Source organism: Netta rufina (genome assembly GCF_964035555.1).
Source record: "Netta rufina genome assembly, chromosome: 1".
Lineage (NCBI taxonomy): Eukaryota > Metazoa > Chordata > Aves > Anseriformes > Anatidae > Netta > Netta rufina.
Window position 1 is genome coordinate 30512455 of NC_140123.1, and position 13547 is coordinate 30526001.

Consider the following 13547-nt stretch of genomic DNA (forward strand, 5'->3'; position numbering starts at 1 on the left):
TCAATAGCTGTTAAGCAACATCCTGGAGTTATTACTGGGATGAGAATGCCTGTGCTACTGTTACTGTGAGACAGTAACTATTGAACGGTTTAATTATCCCACAACCTGGCCAATTTTCTGTGTTATGACATTAAATAACTAGCACATTGCCTTGATAACCCAAACAGACTTTATTAGGAGGGTTTCCTAACACACTTCTAAAATTCCCCACCTCTTTCAGCTGTAGAGCTCTCCTCATAGCCTTTTGTGCTGTAATAAATAAAAATAGCTGTTTTCTGTAACCTGGGTCATTTGCACTGATAACAGTCTCTCCGTGAAGCTGATGTTGTTCAGATGCATGAGTAAGCTCAACCCTTGGTAAACCACTGACTTCTCTGTCGTGTGCTCCAGCACTGAATCCTCAGCTCCACTGAGCGCTACTTCCAGACCAGGAGGTTCAGGAGGAGAAGGAAGCTGAGGAGGAGCAAGGTTGGTTTTTCTCCAAAAGGAAGCACATATCACAAAATGAGGGGCAGATCCCTGCCCTGCTTCTCAGATTTGATTTTCTGTGTAGCTGACAGATAGCAGCACTGCAATTTTCACTGTCTCTGGGCTGGCTTGCCTGAGAAGGAGCTGAACTGGTGTGATAGCGCCGCTTGAATGGCCAACCCCAGCAGCCAGGTGACACAGCAGCGATTTGTGAAGCGATGGTTATTTTGGGATTGCTACCTACCCACAGCAGCAAGCACAACTCAGCTGTACAGGGCAGAAACAGGCAGCTCACTGACGGCACGGGACAGCATTCAGCAGCAAGTCGCTCCCTCACGATCCATTTGGAAGCAGAAAGGACCAAGACACACCGAGCACATCTCACTGCTCTCCCGGTGCACCACGCAAAGACTCTGGGGTGAAAAGACTGGGGAAAACGTCTCTAAAGTTGTGAACCTTTACCAAAATGAACTTCTGGACAATATTTTAGAGGGAGAACAAAGAGAGAAAAAAAGGAAATTCCGCTTTTCTAGACAAACACCTTCAAAATATCCTTTTCACAGAGATGTGCCTGTTTCAAATTTCATGTTACAGACGCGTGTGAAGTAAAGTTACATGGGTTTGTTGCAATGAAAGTTTTACGTCAACTCCACATTTTTCAAGCCTCAAAGGTTTGAATGTAAATATTCATGATCTCCACAGCATATTTGCCACATCAGATAGACTTTGAATATTTTAGTGGTTCATATGATAAAACGATTTTGCGTGATCTTTCGAAGAATACGTACTCGTTCAGGAAAGTAGAAAATTTCAACTGCAAGTGTTAAAACATTCAGAAGATTATGTAAAATGTAGAGAGATCAGCTTGCCACAAAAAAAAAAATCGTATCCTTTAGAAACCCCAGCTCTCCTTGGAAATCCCTGCTTACTTCTGCCAGGACATCACTTTTCAGCTTCAAAGTATTTTAAGATCAGAGCGTAAGACAAAAATGTCATGGAAATTATTTTCTTGGGGTTTAACAGCCAATAACGTGGTTCAACACTGTAGCTCTATATGATTTAAGTACATTAACCACATTTTCCATCATTTGACATTAAACTGAATTTGAACAGAAGCCTCTTGTAATGCAAAAAAAAAAAAAAAAGAAAAAAAGAAATACTTAAAACTATTCTGTTCTTTCATTTCCTTGATTATTCACTCAATAATTACGAAATAAGTTAATTTTGGAAAAAAAGTCTAACCGTTTAAAAAATCGGAAGAAATTAGTTGAAATCTCTGACTGAAGCAATGCTAAACGCTTCAATGGCATCAAAGAGTTAAAAATAAAACCATGACTAATTCCTGATAAATCAAATCTAATGAATAATATCTTCCTAATATATCACATACAGCAGCAGAAAAAAAATAGCGTATCAGTGCTAGGGACACCCTGGCAAGTAGAATAGCGAGTAAAAAAAAAAAAAGTGCATTTATTTCTACTAGATTCAGTTACCAATTAATAAAATATTACAGTGATGACTCCACGGTATCAATAAACAGCCTTAGAGACAGTGGGAGCGGTATGAATAATATCTTTAGGAATAGGGTGGAAGAATTGAAGGGATAATCTGTCTCTCTGTTGTTAATTGTGCAAAGCAGGAGGAATCTACCTGTAAAAGTGAACAATAGATCTGGAAGAAGATGGGATCTCCTCCCCGCGTCCAGCCCGAGGTAGGTGCTCGCTCCTGCCCCTGCTTTGGCTGCATGCAGCTCCCCCCTCCCTGTCCCCAAGGAAATGCACACACAGAGGAGTGCAGAGCTTTCCCTTCCCTGCTCCGAGCTGCCAGTGCTTAAAGGGGAAACCTTTTCTAAAAGGCACCGAAGGCGAGCCCCAGAGCAGAGTCTCGCAGAGGGAAGCCAGCCATTTGGTTCGCGTGCTCTGCTGCTTCCCCCCCGTGCAGAAGTGTTGCTAAGCTATAGCGCTGTGCGATGCTCCACGGGATCTGTAGGCACACGAACCTTTTGTTCCACAGTTGTTGCTACCGAGAGGGGAGGAATTGATGCTCGACAGCCTTGGTGGGTTAAAGAAAATCACCATTTTAAACCTATCTCCTCCCTGAAACAGTTTTTGTCTATGGCATAGGGAAGGGAAGAAGCCAAACCTCATTAGGCTGCAGTTCTTGTACTGGTGCAGATGCTCCCCTCAGTGACAATGGAAGCTTTCGCCACGAACTTAAAACCAGTCAGCCCAACACGTCTTCAACATCCCTTCCAAAGCATCTGCTGGGAAAACATCCTGGTGCTGTGCACGTGTGCTGTAAGTGAGAAGTATGTGCACACACCTGATAAATGAGCCCCCCCCGCCCTCCTACAAAGGGGGATGCTTTTAATTTCAGCCTTGTCCTGGTGCACCCATCCGGTGCCATAAGCAGTACAAGGAAAACGGGAGATCAAAACCCTTGAAACATAAATGAAGCTGTCCTGTTTAACACCATAAGCACTGCACATGATTTGGCCAGCTGCTACTACAAATACATTCAAAGTACTAAAAGCAAGGTGTCATTCAGAACAGCATTGTTCACTTCAGTCAGGAACCCTCAAAACTTCTGAGACTTAAAGGTAAGAGAGAGAAAGAGAGAGAAACGCTTTCTATGCCCTTCTTCCCTTACACAGTTAAATGCAAATTCCCCCTTACAGTCATATTCCTGCTATCTCCCTGCATACACAGCTGATACGCCACCTACTGCAAAAGCCAGCTGACAGACCAAGCAATGCTAGCAGCATTTCCATTCCAACATCGTGCCGGAGCTGAAGAAAGGTGCTTTTAAAAAAAAAAAAAAAAATCGTCTTTTCAGGCTGACGGGAACAAAGCAGGACTGCTGGCTTTTTGTGCTCGCTTGGAGAATGGAGAGAAAATCAAACCGAAGAGCAAAGGAATCTGAGGAAAAACACGGCGCCTCCGAAGGCTCGGAGCAAGACAAGGACTATAAAACGTCTCTGGTTACCCTGAACGTCGGTGGCTATCTGTACATCACGCAGAAACAGACGCTAACCAAGTATCCAGACTCGTTTCTTGAAGGTATCATCAACGGCAAGATAATGTGCCCTTTCGATGCAGATGGACATTACTTCATAGACAGAGATGGACTCCTGTTCAGGCACATTCTGAACTTCCTCCGAAATGGAGAACTTCTGCTCCCGGAAGGGTTTCGAGAAAATCAACTTTTGGCACACGAAGCAGATTTTTTTCAGCTTAAGGTGTTATCAGATGCAGTGAAATCCAAGTGGGAGAAGGAGCAGCTCGCGTCTCGAGAGACTACTTTCCTGGAGATCACTGACAGCCACGACCGTTCCCAGGGTCTCAGGATCTTTTGTAACGCTCCCGATTTCATAGCAAAAATTAAATCCCGCATCGTGCTGGTGTCCAAAAGCAGGCTGGATGGCTTTCCCGAGGAGTTTTCTGTGTCTTCGAATATCATCCAATTCAAATACTTCATCAAGTCCGAAAACGGTACGCGGCTCGTGCTGAAGGAGGACAACACCTTTGTCTGCACCCTGGAGACTCTTAAGTTTGAGGCTATCATGATGGCTTTAAAATGTGGGTTTAGACTGCTGACCAGCCTGGATTGCTCGAAAGGGTCTATTGTTCACAGCGATGCACTTCATTTTATCAAGTAATTGCAAAAGGCAGAGGAAACGAGCATGCAGCCAGCAAACCTCCTGTAACTACAGCGTCCTGGCATCACAAACACCGTATCTAACCAGCCCCGTGCCACAGAGCTCGGCTGCTAATCAGTTAATGTGAGCTAATGGTATGTAAATCTCGTAACGACATCCATCTCTGGCTTACTTAAAGCTGAATGAGAATTTTATGCCTGAATTTAATAAAAAAAAATTACCTGCTAACCACTGTAAACGCAGATTGAATGCTTTGTGCTGTTTGTAATATGTTTTCTTCATGCTGTCGTTCAGCCGGAGAGTCTAGCTGGGTTTTTTGTGTACTTGTCTGACTGCCACGCACACACCTAACTGCTCTGCTAAGCAGCAGGGAGAGTATTTCCATAGAGCAGGCAGGCTGAAAATCTGTTCTGCTTCTAACAAGTCTCTCAGACTGGATTTGAAATGGAATAAATTCTTCTGAACGGTCGTTAGTGTTCATGCTATTGTACTGGGTTTGCCAAAAACGTGACACTGAAAGAGGGTTCAAAAATTAATCAACTCGATTTGAAAGTTGAACTCATTATTTCAACTCGCTTAAAATCAAATTTACAGCTGTGCTGCTGCATTAACAATTGCTAAAGCACGTGAACCAACAGATAATGCTGGGGAGGGATTACTTCTGTGCTGGGAAACGAGCTGAATCTGCAGAGAACGTAACATTTTCTGGTTCCATATAGTTATCAGACGGCTAATAAAAATGTTTGGCAGAAAGTTTGACATAACAGGCTTCCAGCAATGACATCCTACAATGCTCAAGTTACTATTTTCTACTAATCATTGGTGTTCATAAAGACAGGCAATTAACAGAGCCCTTGCTTTGCACAATAGCTTTCTAAAAGCAGTTCGCAATATTAGTTTTGAATAGACCACCTGCTGGCATTTAGGATGCATCAATATAAGTAATGGAATAAATATCTTCTTTCTCCTCATCTTCACAATTTATCAAATCCGCTAATTTATATTTTAAACAAGGTTTTAATAGCTTCGGCGGAACAGCTCTAATTTAACCACAAGCATTACAAACCAGTCACTCCACAGAAGCAGACTGAAAAATCAACACGCCACACAAAAAGAAGCTGCACTAACTCAAAGTTTAAGCTTCGTCCAACCCTGGGCTCTACCATCATTCACAGCTCAAATGAAATCAAAAATTCAAGTAAAATATCATTAGAGACAGAAAATCCAACCAAGCAGTTTCTTAACTTTCCCACAATATTCGTTTTGTAGAGAAAAAAGGAAATAAACATTAGGACTGTCCAAGTGAAATGCACTGCAATGCATACCAGAAGTGACAACTGAGGAAAGGAGCTAACGTTTGGTAGGCTGAAAACAATTTTGTCTCGGCTTTTAGAGGGAACAAATCCATTTTCAGTAATAGCGACTGGGAATACAAACTCAATGTCCCTTTATCATCCCATTTGAAAGCCCAGTTCACCTGTAACACACAATGACTGTAGGTAACTGGGTCCCTTGCTGGGATGAATTCAGAGGGAGACCAGGCAGCAGTGACTGCAAAACAATCCACTGTGATTTTATCAAGTGGGGAAGTCCGATCCCTCCAGAATACCCACAGACCAGAAACTATCAACTTCTTTAACCTCTCTGTATTACAAAGTTAAGCATCAGAAAATACGTGCTTTTAAGTTGAGTTTTCCCAAACTGTTAAAAATCAAATCACCTGAAATTTCAGGCATGCAAACTGAAGAAGAGTTTGCCTGTCCCAGAACTTCTCTGACTTTGTCCACATACATTTGCCATCTACAAAAGATACATAGAAAAATACAATTCTTTACATGCTCACCTCTTTTATATTCTTAAGCCATTCCAACTAGAACTCTATCACTGTGTACATAATGATCCCTTCTCCTTCCCCTCCACGCACCACAATAAATTGTTTTCAAAGTGGTGCCTTCAAAAATTCTCATTAACCATTAATTTTGTACCTAAAACAATCTCTAGGACTTCTGCAGAAAGTAAATGTGAAAGCTCACCTGAGAGAAACTCAGATTCCTGCTGATCTGCTAGGACAAGAACTAGAAATGTCATCACACAGAACGATGACATGAAAAGCCCTTCGTGGACTCATTTGTCTACATGAGCAAAAAAAAAAAGTGACGAGACAATCTTAACGAGCTTCTCAACTAATCTCCAAGTTTTAAAGAAGCGTGCTCTCAGTGCTGTCAAACACACAGCCTGTATGAGCACAAAGTCTGGAGGAGGCTGTTGCTCCTCAGATGTCACATCATCCATTTTCACTTAAGTGCTTTTGGTTATAACCTTCACTTACAATTAATTCTTGATTGAGATTTAAATTGCCATTAGAGTTGAAAAGAAAGAAAAAGAGAATAAAATCAATTTTGATCCCAAACAATTAATAAAAACCTTCTGTGGTTGCCTTGCCTTTCAGTTGGGCTCTTAGGAACCGTTAGCACGGTTGTATCAGAAAGCAGTGCCACTTGGTCACCGTAGCGTGACTTCACCCGTGAGAAAGCAGCAGAGAATTTGACAGTTCTGCATTTGTTCCAGGAAATACTTTTGGAATATGAGCTATTCACAAGCTGGTAATCACAGGTAGAATTCAAAACACCTGAAATATCTTCTTAGCATTTGTATTTACAAGATTTACTGGAAAACTTTCATTTGCCAGGCGTTTGATTCAGAGTACCTAATTCCCTCTTAATTTACGAAAAAAAAGAACACTTGAATACTTCCCAGTTCACATTGTAGCTGATATGAGATAATTCGATGTATTTGTGGTTTTGTTCAATCAGATACTTTGATCTAGTGATGAACTTGAATAATTTATCAAACCAGGATGGCAGCGGCTTGCTTTATATATAAACAAAATGACCACATAAAGCTTCCATAATGTTTCCTCTTCGCTCCATAAATATTTAATATAACAAATCTATTTTGCATATGTTCACTCAGGTGGGTGCTCGTGTTACAACGCTGTAGGGTTGCCAGAGAAGGAAGCAAGTTAAACAGCATGCTTACCTTTTCTGCCTTGTCTTTCCAGTTGGAAGTTGCATATTTAATACTGTTATGACAATGATAAAGGTGCAAATTCAAGCGCCTAAGTCAGAAATACCACCAGTTGTTTTAACAACATCACTTTGAGTATGATATACACCAAGTACTTCTATTCCTCTCATTAAGGGCTGAATCACGATGACTTACCAGTATAACCCTGCAAGTATCATGTAGGAACTGTAATTTTTATAATTTCTGTGAATTACCTTCAACTGCAGTGGTAGGAATAAAAAGTAACTTCCCCAAGGAGGGGATTCAACCTGTTCTCACTCTAGGACACCTCCACTTGCCTCCCTGCCTGTTTTCCTCGTGAGAAAAGGGCCATCAAATGGGCAACTGAGAAAGGCCAGGGAGCTGGAGGCAGGGCTGACCAACACGCACTGCAGAAAAAAACTTTCTGGCCCCTGTGAATGCTCGTGGAAAAAATATATGTATACACTGATGTCAATTTGATCAAAACACCCATTGTACTGCTTCCTCCCATGCTTGCATGCCCATACTCTCTATTGGTGGAGAAGCAAGCAACAGCTGTTCGATCACACTTGGCAGTATGCTATTATAGCACTCACCTATTTGGTTTATTTCTACGTGAGGACATAACCTCCGAGTGGCTGCACTAGGTCAGATTAAGATGTTCCTAGCCCAGTGTTACCCGTGACTGTGAACTCTGTTTCCATCTCTTCATACCTCTGGTCACGATTCCCATTTTTGATCCTCTGACCTTCCCCTCTCCTACAAGGCACGTAAGTAAAGGCAGTGGCTAAAAGCAGGTGCCTAGGAAAAAATATAGGAAGCAGAGGAACATATGCAGTGCTCCCCTGAAGTATGCTGCCAGACTCCAACAGCTCACTGCCCAGTGACTTCTAGAGCCAGTCACTTCATCACCAGCCACTTCCTGAGTGGTCTCAGAGCCTTGATGCTGTGAAACGCACGGGCTGTGCATCAAGGTCAGGTTCCAGCTCTCCTCTCCCTACTGTCAGTACCTGCTTGCCCCATGAGCAGTGTTTCCCAGCACCTTAACTGCCCTGCTGACCTTTCCATGTACTTGTGTCGTATTTTTAACTGTATTCTTGCATTTGTACTTGGTATGACTGTGCAAGTGACAACTGGCCATCTCTTTTCTAAGATAAATAATATTTATTTAGATCCTAAAAGGAAAAAAAAAAATCACAACCTCATTTGCAACAATCAGTGACGTTGTTTTCACCTCTTTCTTGCAAGCATTGCAAGGTTTCCATTCAATAAGATGGAAGGATATGAAGAAACTCAGGTCCCCTCCCCACTAGCATACATGCAGAATAAGGACAAATTGCAAAAATTATTGCAATTTAATAATGGAAGTGCCTCATCCATTAATTTGTTTATTTAAGTAGAAGGGTCATGGTGTCCTGATTCAAGTAATGAATGAGGAGCAGGGATGGGAGAGGCAGGTTCATTTGGGTCTATGACAAAGTAAACATTGTTTTCTTAGGCAAGAATTAATTCATCTTGGATGAATAACTATTACCTAACCTCAAGTCTTGTCTGCTGTCCTATAACACAGGGCAGGAACTCAGATTATCAGGAAAGTGAGTACTAGTTAAAAAATAAAGGTATCCTCATACGAAGAGAGAAGCTTGTATAAGTGGTTAGGTTGAAACAAAAGCAACTGATAAGGTAGAAGGAATTTAAGATCAGAAAATATTATGGTTTTCAGCTTCTTTTGAAGCGGCCATTCTGTAAGTACCATGCACGAGGTATCGCACAGAACACTGCCTCAAAGCACTGCCTCTATAAATCACCATTCACAATAAAATGTCAGAAAATAAGCAGCACGGCAAGGACGGTAGGAGGGAGATGTCTAATGGCACCTGAGGAACTTGGATGAGCAAGCACTCTGCAAAAGAAAACACACTTGCCTTCCTTTCTGAAAGAAATTGCATAATATCCTGCAGAACGAGACAGTTGACTTCTCCTCCTAAAAATGTGTGTGGTAGGAGTAGCACACACAGCTAAAAGCAACAGTCTACCAAAAAGCTGTTTCTATCCGCGCTGGTAACAGCTTAACATCATTGCCATTATCATTTAACACCACGTTTGTTCATTTTAAGCTTCAGGAAGGAGCACTGCTCCGCTGCTTCAGAAACAAAACCAGTCAGGGAACTGGTACAATAATTACAGCCGTAAACAACAGCCACTCGTTTAAAACATTATTACACGGTGACATGCGAGTTCAGCACGTTAAGGTTTAAGAACCAAGCAATTAGAAGAGGACTTCAAAATGAAGCCATTCTGCAGGTCTGCAAAACCTGTGCTAATGCTAGGAATAAGTACAGCATTGCCTTGGTTACTGGCGTTACAGCTTTGGGGAATCCAAGAGGTGTATGGAGCACTCATAGAGCCCACAATCTGTCTGGACATTAAAAGGGGACTCCTACAGTTCCACTCCGAGCATTATTTCAGTTACCTGAAAACCTAGATCCATATGGTTTTCCAAGACACTTCCACTGCCACCACTCTTGACACCGAAAGAAGCAGCAGCATCCTCTTTAGGGAGGGTGGCACCTCACCCGCTGCAGGAGCTTTTGGAGATGAAGACCAAAGAGCAAGGAGACGACAACAGGTTTTAAAATCCAAGGCTGCTTGCCAGGGAAAGCTGCAGCTCCAGGAAGATGAGGCTCCACAGGGGCTGCCCGAGCAGCGAGGGCTGGGAGGAGGCAGTGCGGTGAGACAGCTCACGATACCTGAGCAGCTGGACCGAGGAGGGGAGAAGGACTCCGTGAGGGTGACTGCCACCTCGGGTTGATGGAGAAGGCACAGGACAGCAGTGAGGTTGGACAACACCAGTAACTAACTCTAATTATCCTGAAATTACTGCTATTAATAATTCTCCATTGGCTTTTCACGTGTCACATATCAGGAGGACAATTTTCTTTTTCTGCAGCAATAAGAGGAACGGAAAAATACATTTCTTTATTTAACAGAAAAATATCAAGCTACAAAGCGACTGCTGTAGCTCCGCAGAAAGCTGCTCGTTAACTCAAAGAAGGTTCTTGATTTTGTACCACAGCGAACAGATGAATAAAAAACCCCACAGGTCAGAGGTGGGTACAGACTCTCCCAATTAGGAAGGAGAAATTAGGCAAACAAACTAGCAATGAACAGCCTAAGCATCAAAAAACGTAAACAGAATAAGCAACTGTAACACCAAACCCAGTCGTTTATTGCCTCTTTCCTACTTAAATAAAGCCTTTGGCAAGCACGAGGGATAAAGCAGTACATTTTCTCAATCTGAACCTGGTCATCTCGTAGGAAACAAATTGAAGGTCCTGCAAGCCAGGCAGATAAGAATCAGCTAAACAGAGAAAAAGGCACTCTCGGGGTACCAGCTGACTTTATCTAAGGCCGGCAGCACTGCCAGGTCCCGTGAGATTTCCTACACGTTTTCTAAAATGAATAGCAAGTCCTGTTCTTCCCCTGCACTGCAGAAATCTAACGTATAAACTGCTTTAGGCCTTCTCCTAGGACAATAAAAATCCACCTGTGATACTCTTCTGCTGTGCACAGATGATGATTTCAGGGTTTGCCCACAGATTATAGTGCAGAAATTCCCAGGACAGCCTGCATGTGGAAGACAACACGCACAGCTACACACTGCTCCTGCTGGCAAGGTGCTGGGGCTGGAAAAGCCTTCTAGCTCTGGGAAAGCACCACATGAGCTCTGCTAGACTGTTCCCAGGCTCAGGCACACAAAGCTCTCTCAAACCAGACGTCTCCTCAGCCCTCCCTTCAGTGGATATTCCTTCATGCACCTCTGTGGTCTCCTCTAAAGCCCCGTAAACCCCATCTTCATGTACACATCCTCTGGCAAGCAATTAATAGCTTAATTACAGTCTGTTTGCAGAACCACCTCTTATTTGAAACTGCCTCCTGCCAGCTTTACAGCTGCTACACACCAGCCTTGCACTGGCCACAGCAGATTTCCCTCTGCCCCTCTGATCCGCCACCACTCAAGGCTCTGGTTCAGTCCTGGGGCACTGCAAAGGGCTGAGGATGGAGCCCGTGCGATGTGACAGTGCTGGTAGGAGGGTGAACTCCAATCAGCAGCAAAATCCCTCGCAGAAGATGAAAAGCAACTTGTGGAGTCATCCTCTGCAACGCCAGACGTGGTTGAAATTTCTGGGATTCCTTGAGAGTCACGAAGATCTTAAGCGTGGGCCACAGAGGGACTTGGCCAACCTTTTTTCAGTGGTTTGCAGGGACAGGACAAGGGGCAATGGCCACAAGATGGAGCCCAGGAAGTTCGGCACCAACACATGAAAGAACTTCTGCACGGTGAGGGTGACGGAGCACTGGGACAGGCTGCCCAGGGAGGTTGTGGACTCTCCTTCTCTGGAGATATTCAAGGCCTGTCTGGACGCCTACCTGGGCAGCCTGCTCCGAGGAACCTGCTTTGGCAGGGGGGTTGGACCCGATGATCTTTTGAGGTCCCTTCCAACCCCTTCAATTCTGTGGTTCTGCTCTCATTATATTTGAGACAAATCATAAATGCAATCAAAAGCAAGCTAAATTCATCAGGACTGCTCAGTAAAGCAAATATTAGAATATTCATACAGCATTCTAAAATAAATAGACATTAGGGGCAATATTTATGCAAGTTTCTTAAAAAAATTAGTTCCAATTAGCGTTGACCTACATCAAATTGTAGGTCCTTTTTGCTGTTCTACCAGTGCACTCTTTGTAATTCTCCAGATTATCTGTTATAACCAGGATGATAGACTGACTCCACATACCATAACGCAGGAATGGTTGCATCTTTATTTGTTTTAACAGCACCAAATGGAGCCTCATTACTGATTATGACTTTTGGAATACCACCAAGAGGTCCGTTATCTAAGTTTTGTTGCATTCAGCTGCCAACAGCAAAGTTTAATTTCCAAGACAAAAACTGTTTCCGCAGCTTGCGAATGGCAGGTTCTGTAATTATCTTCAACACTGAGATTTGTGCTAATATTTAAATTAAGAATTACGGCTCTACTCCTCCTGATTATATTTTTTGTCCTTAGTTAGATTTTGCTTTTGAAGTGCAATTAATATACATTAATTGCTTGGAAGCGGATGAAATCAAGTGTGCGCTCTGCAGCTTCCTGCAGTTGTGTCCTAACAGGAGAACTCTGTGCCTTTCCCAAAACCTTGCTGACTTCGCTGCAACGCTGCTCAGCATTAAGCAAAGTGCTTACACTGAATGTTGAGCATACCAACATATGTATAATCAATACCTGAAACTCTTTGTTGTGACACCGAAAAATGAAGCAAGTGTGATCCTCAGACAGTTTAAGCATTAGATACTTGTGTATGCAGCCAAACGTGTACATTCGCAATGGGCAAAATGCTAATTCTAGGTTCGTGCTCCACTGTCTGCAGTATCTCAGGTAATTTATTCCTTCTACCCAAAATTAAATAAGAAATGGTCCCAGCGGTTCCTCTCCCCTCGCTAGAAGGCTTTAGTATTACTCACCAGCACGTATAGGGAAAGAGATGACTAACACCTTGTCCTAAAGCTTGTGAAGTACTGATGGCTGCTATTCGCTATCAACTAATGTCAAAGACTTTGAGAGAGGAAATTTATAAAGAATAGGAGTGCAATTGGCTAGACGCAGGTTTGAGACATGCAATGCTGCTTGATGCACACATCCTTGAAGAAAAATATGCATCTGTAGTCTGTGTGCATCACTGAAACAAACACACACCCCTATGAAAGAAATAGCGTGCCTTCAAAATGAAGTTCTCAAAGCTTAGGCAACATTATAATATTAAATATTATAATAGTATTATTATGAATAATAATATTATGATTTTATATAGATAGATAGATAGATGTATAAATAATAACTGCTGGCTGTGCAACATTACTTGAACATGCTTCCACAAGGATAGTGCATAAGCACATGAAGAACACACTTCTTTACCATACCTTTCTTCAAAGACAACACAGACTCAGGGCAGCAGCTTCTGGGTATTTTTACTTTGGGGTGAGGGGAGGTAGGTCAGACTTTAAGTGGCGTACACACTTGGTTTTCACAGCTTCTGTCACCACTGACAGCACTTACGGGTAGGTGCAAGAGAAGCCATAAGTAAACAGGAACTATACACACACGTTCGGATTTAAATTATTTGTTCAGAAAGTGTATGGTGCTGCTTGGCATCACATGGGAAAAAGCAGAGCCAGTTCTCATTTCTCGTTCCTTTAGCTGACACTTTATTTGCTCCTTTCTTTTACATTCAGCAAAACCCAGCCTTAGGGCACTGGTTGAATCCCTGAGCAGTGTTACCACATGCACTAACCAAATAGGATCTCTGTATGGAA

At 42.7% G+C, this 13547-nt stretch overlaps 2 protein-coding genes across 2 annotated transcripts in view; one reads left to right on the forward strand and one right to left on the reverse strand.

Moving 5' to 3' along the window:
- The window catches only part of GTF2F2 (general transcription factor IIF subunit 2), an 83274-nt gene that overhangs the window by 51846 nt on the left and 17881 nt on the right, over window positions 1–13547 (reverse strand). The gene's annotated exons all lie outside the window — the stretch shown is intronic.
- On the forward strand, window positions 3353–4126 carry KCTD4 (potassium channel tetramerization domain containing 4; the record flags this gene model as incomplete). The annotated part of the gene is made up of 1 exon (XM_084302098.1): window positions 3353–4126. One exon carries the CDS (start codon window positions 3353–3355, stop codon window positions 4124–4126), a length of 774 nt encoding a protein of 257 aa, XP_084158224.1.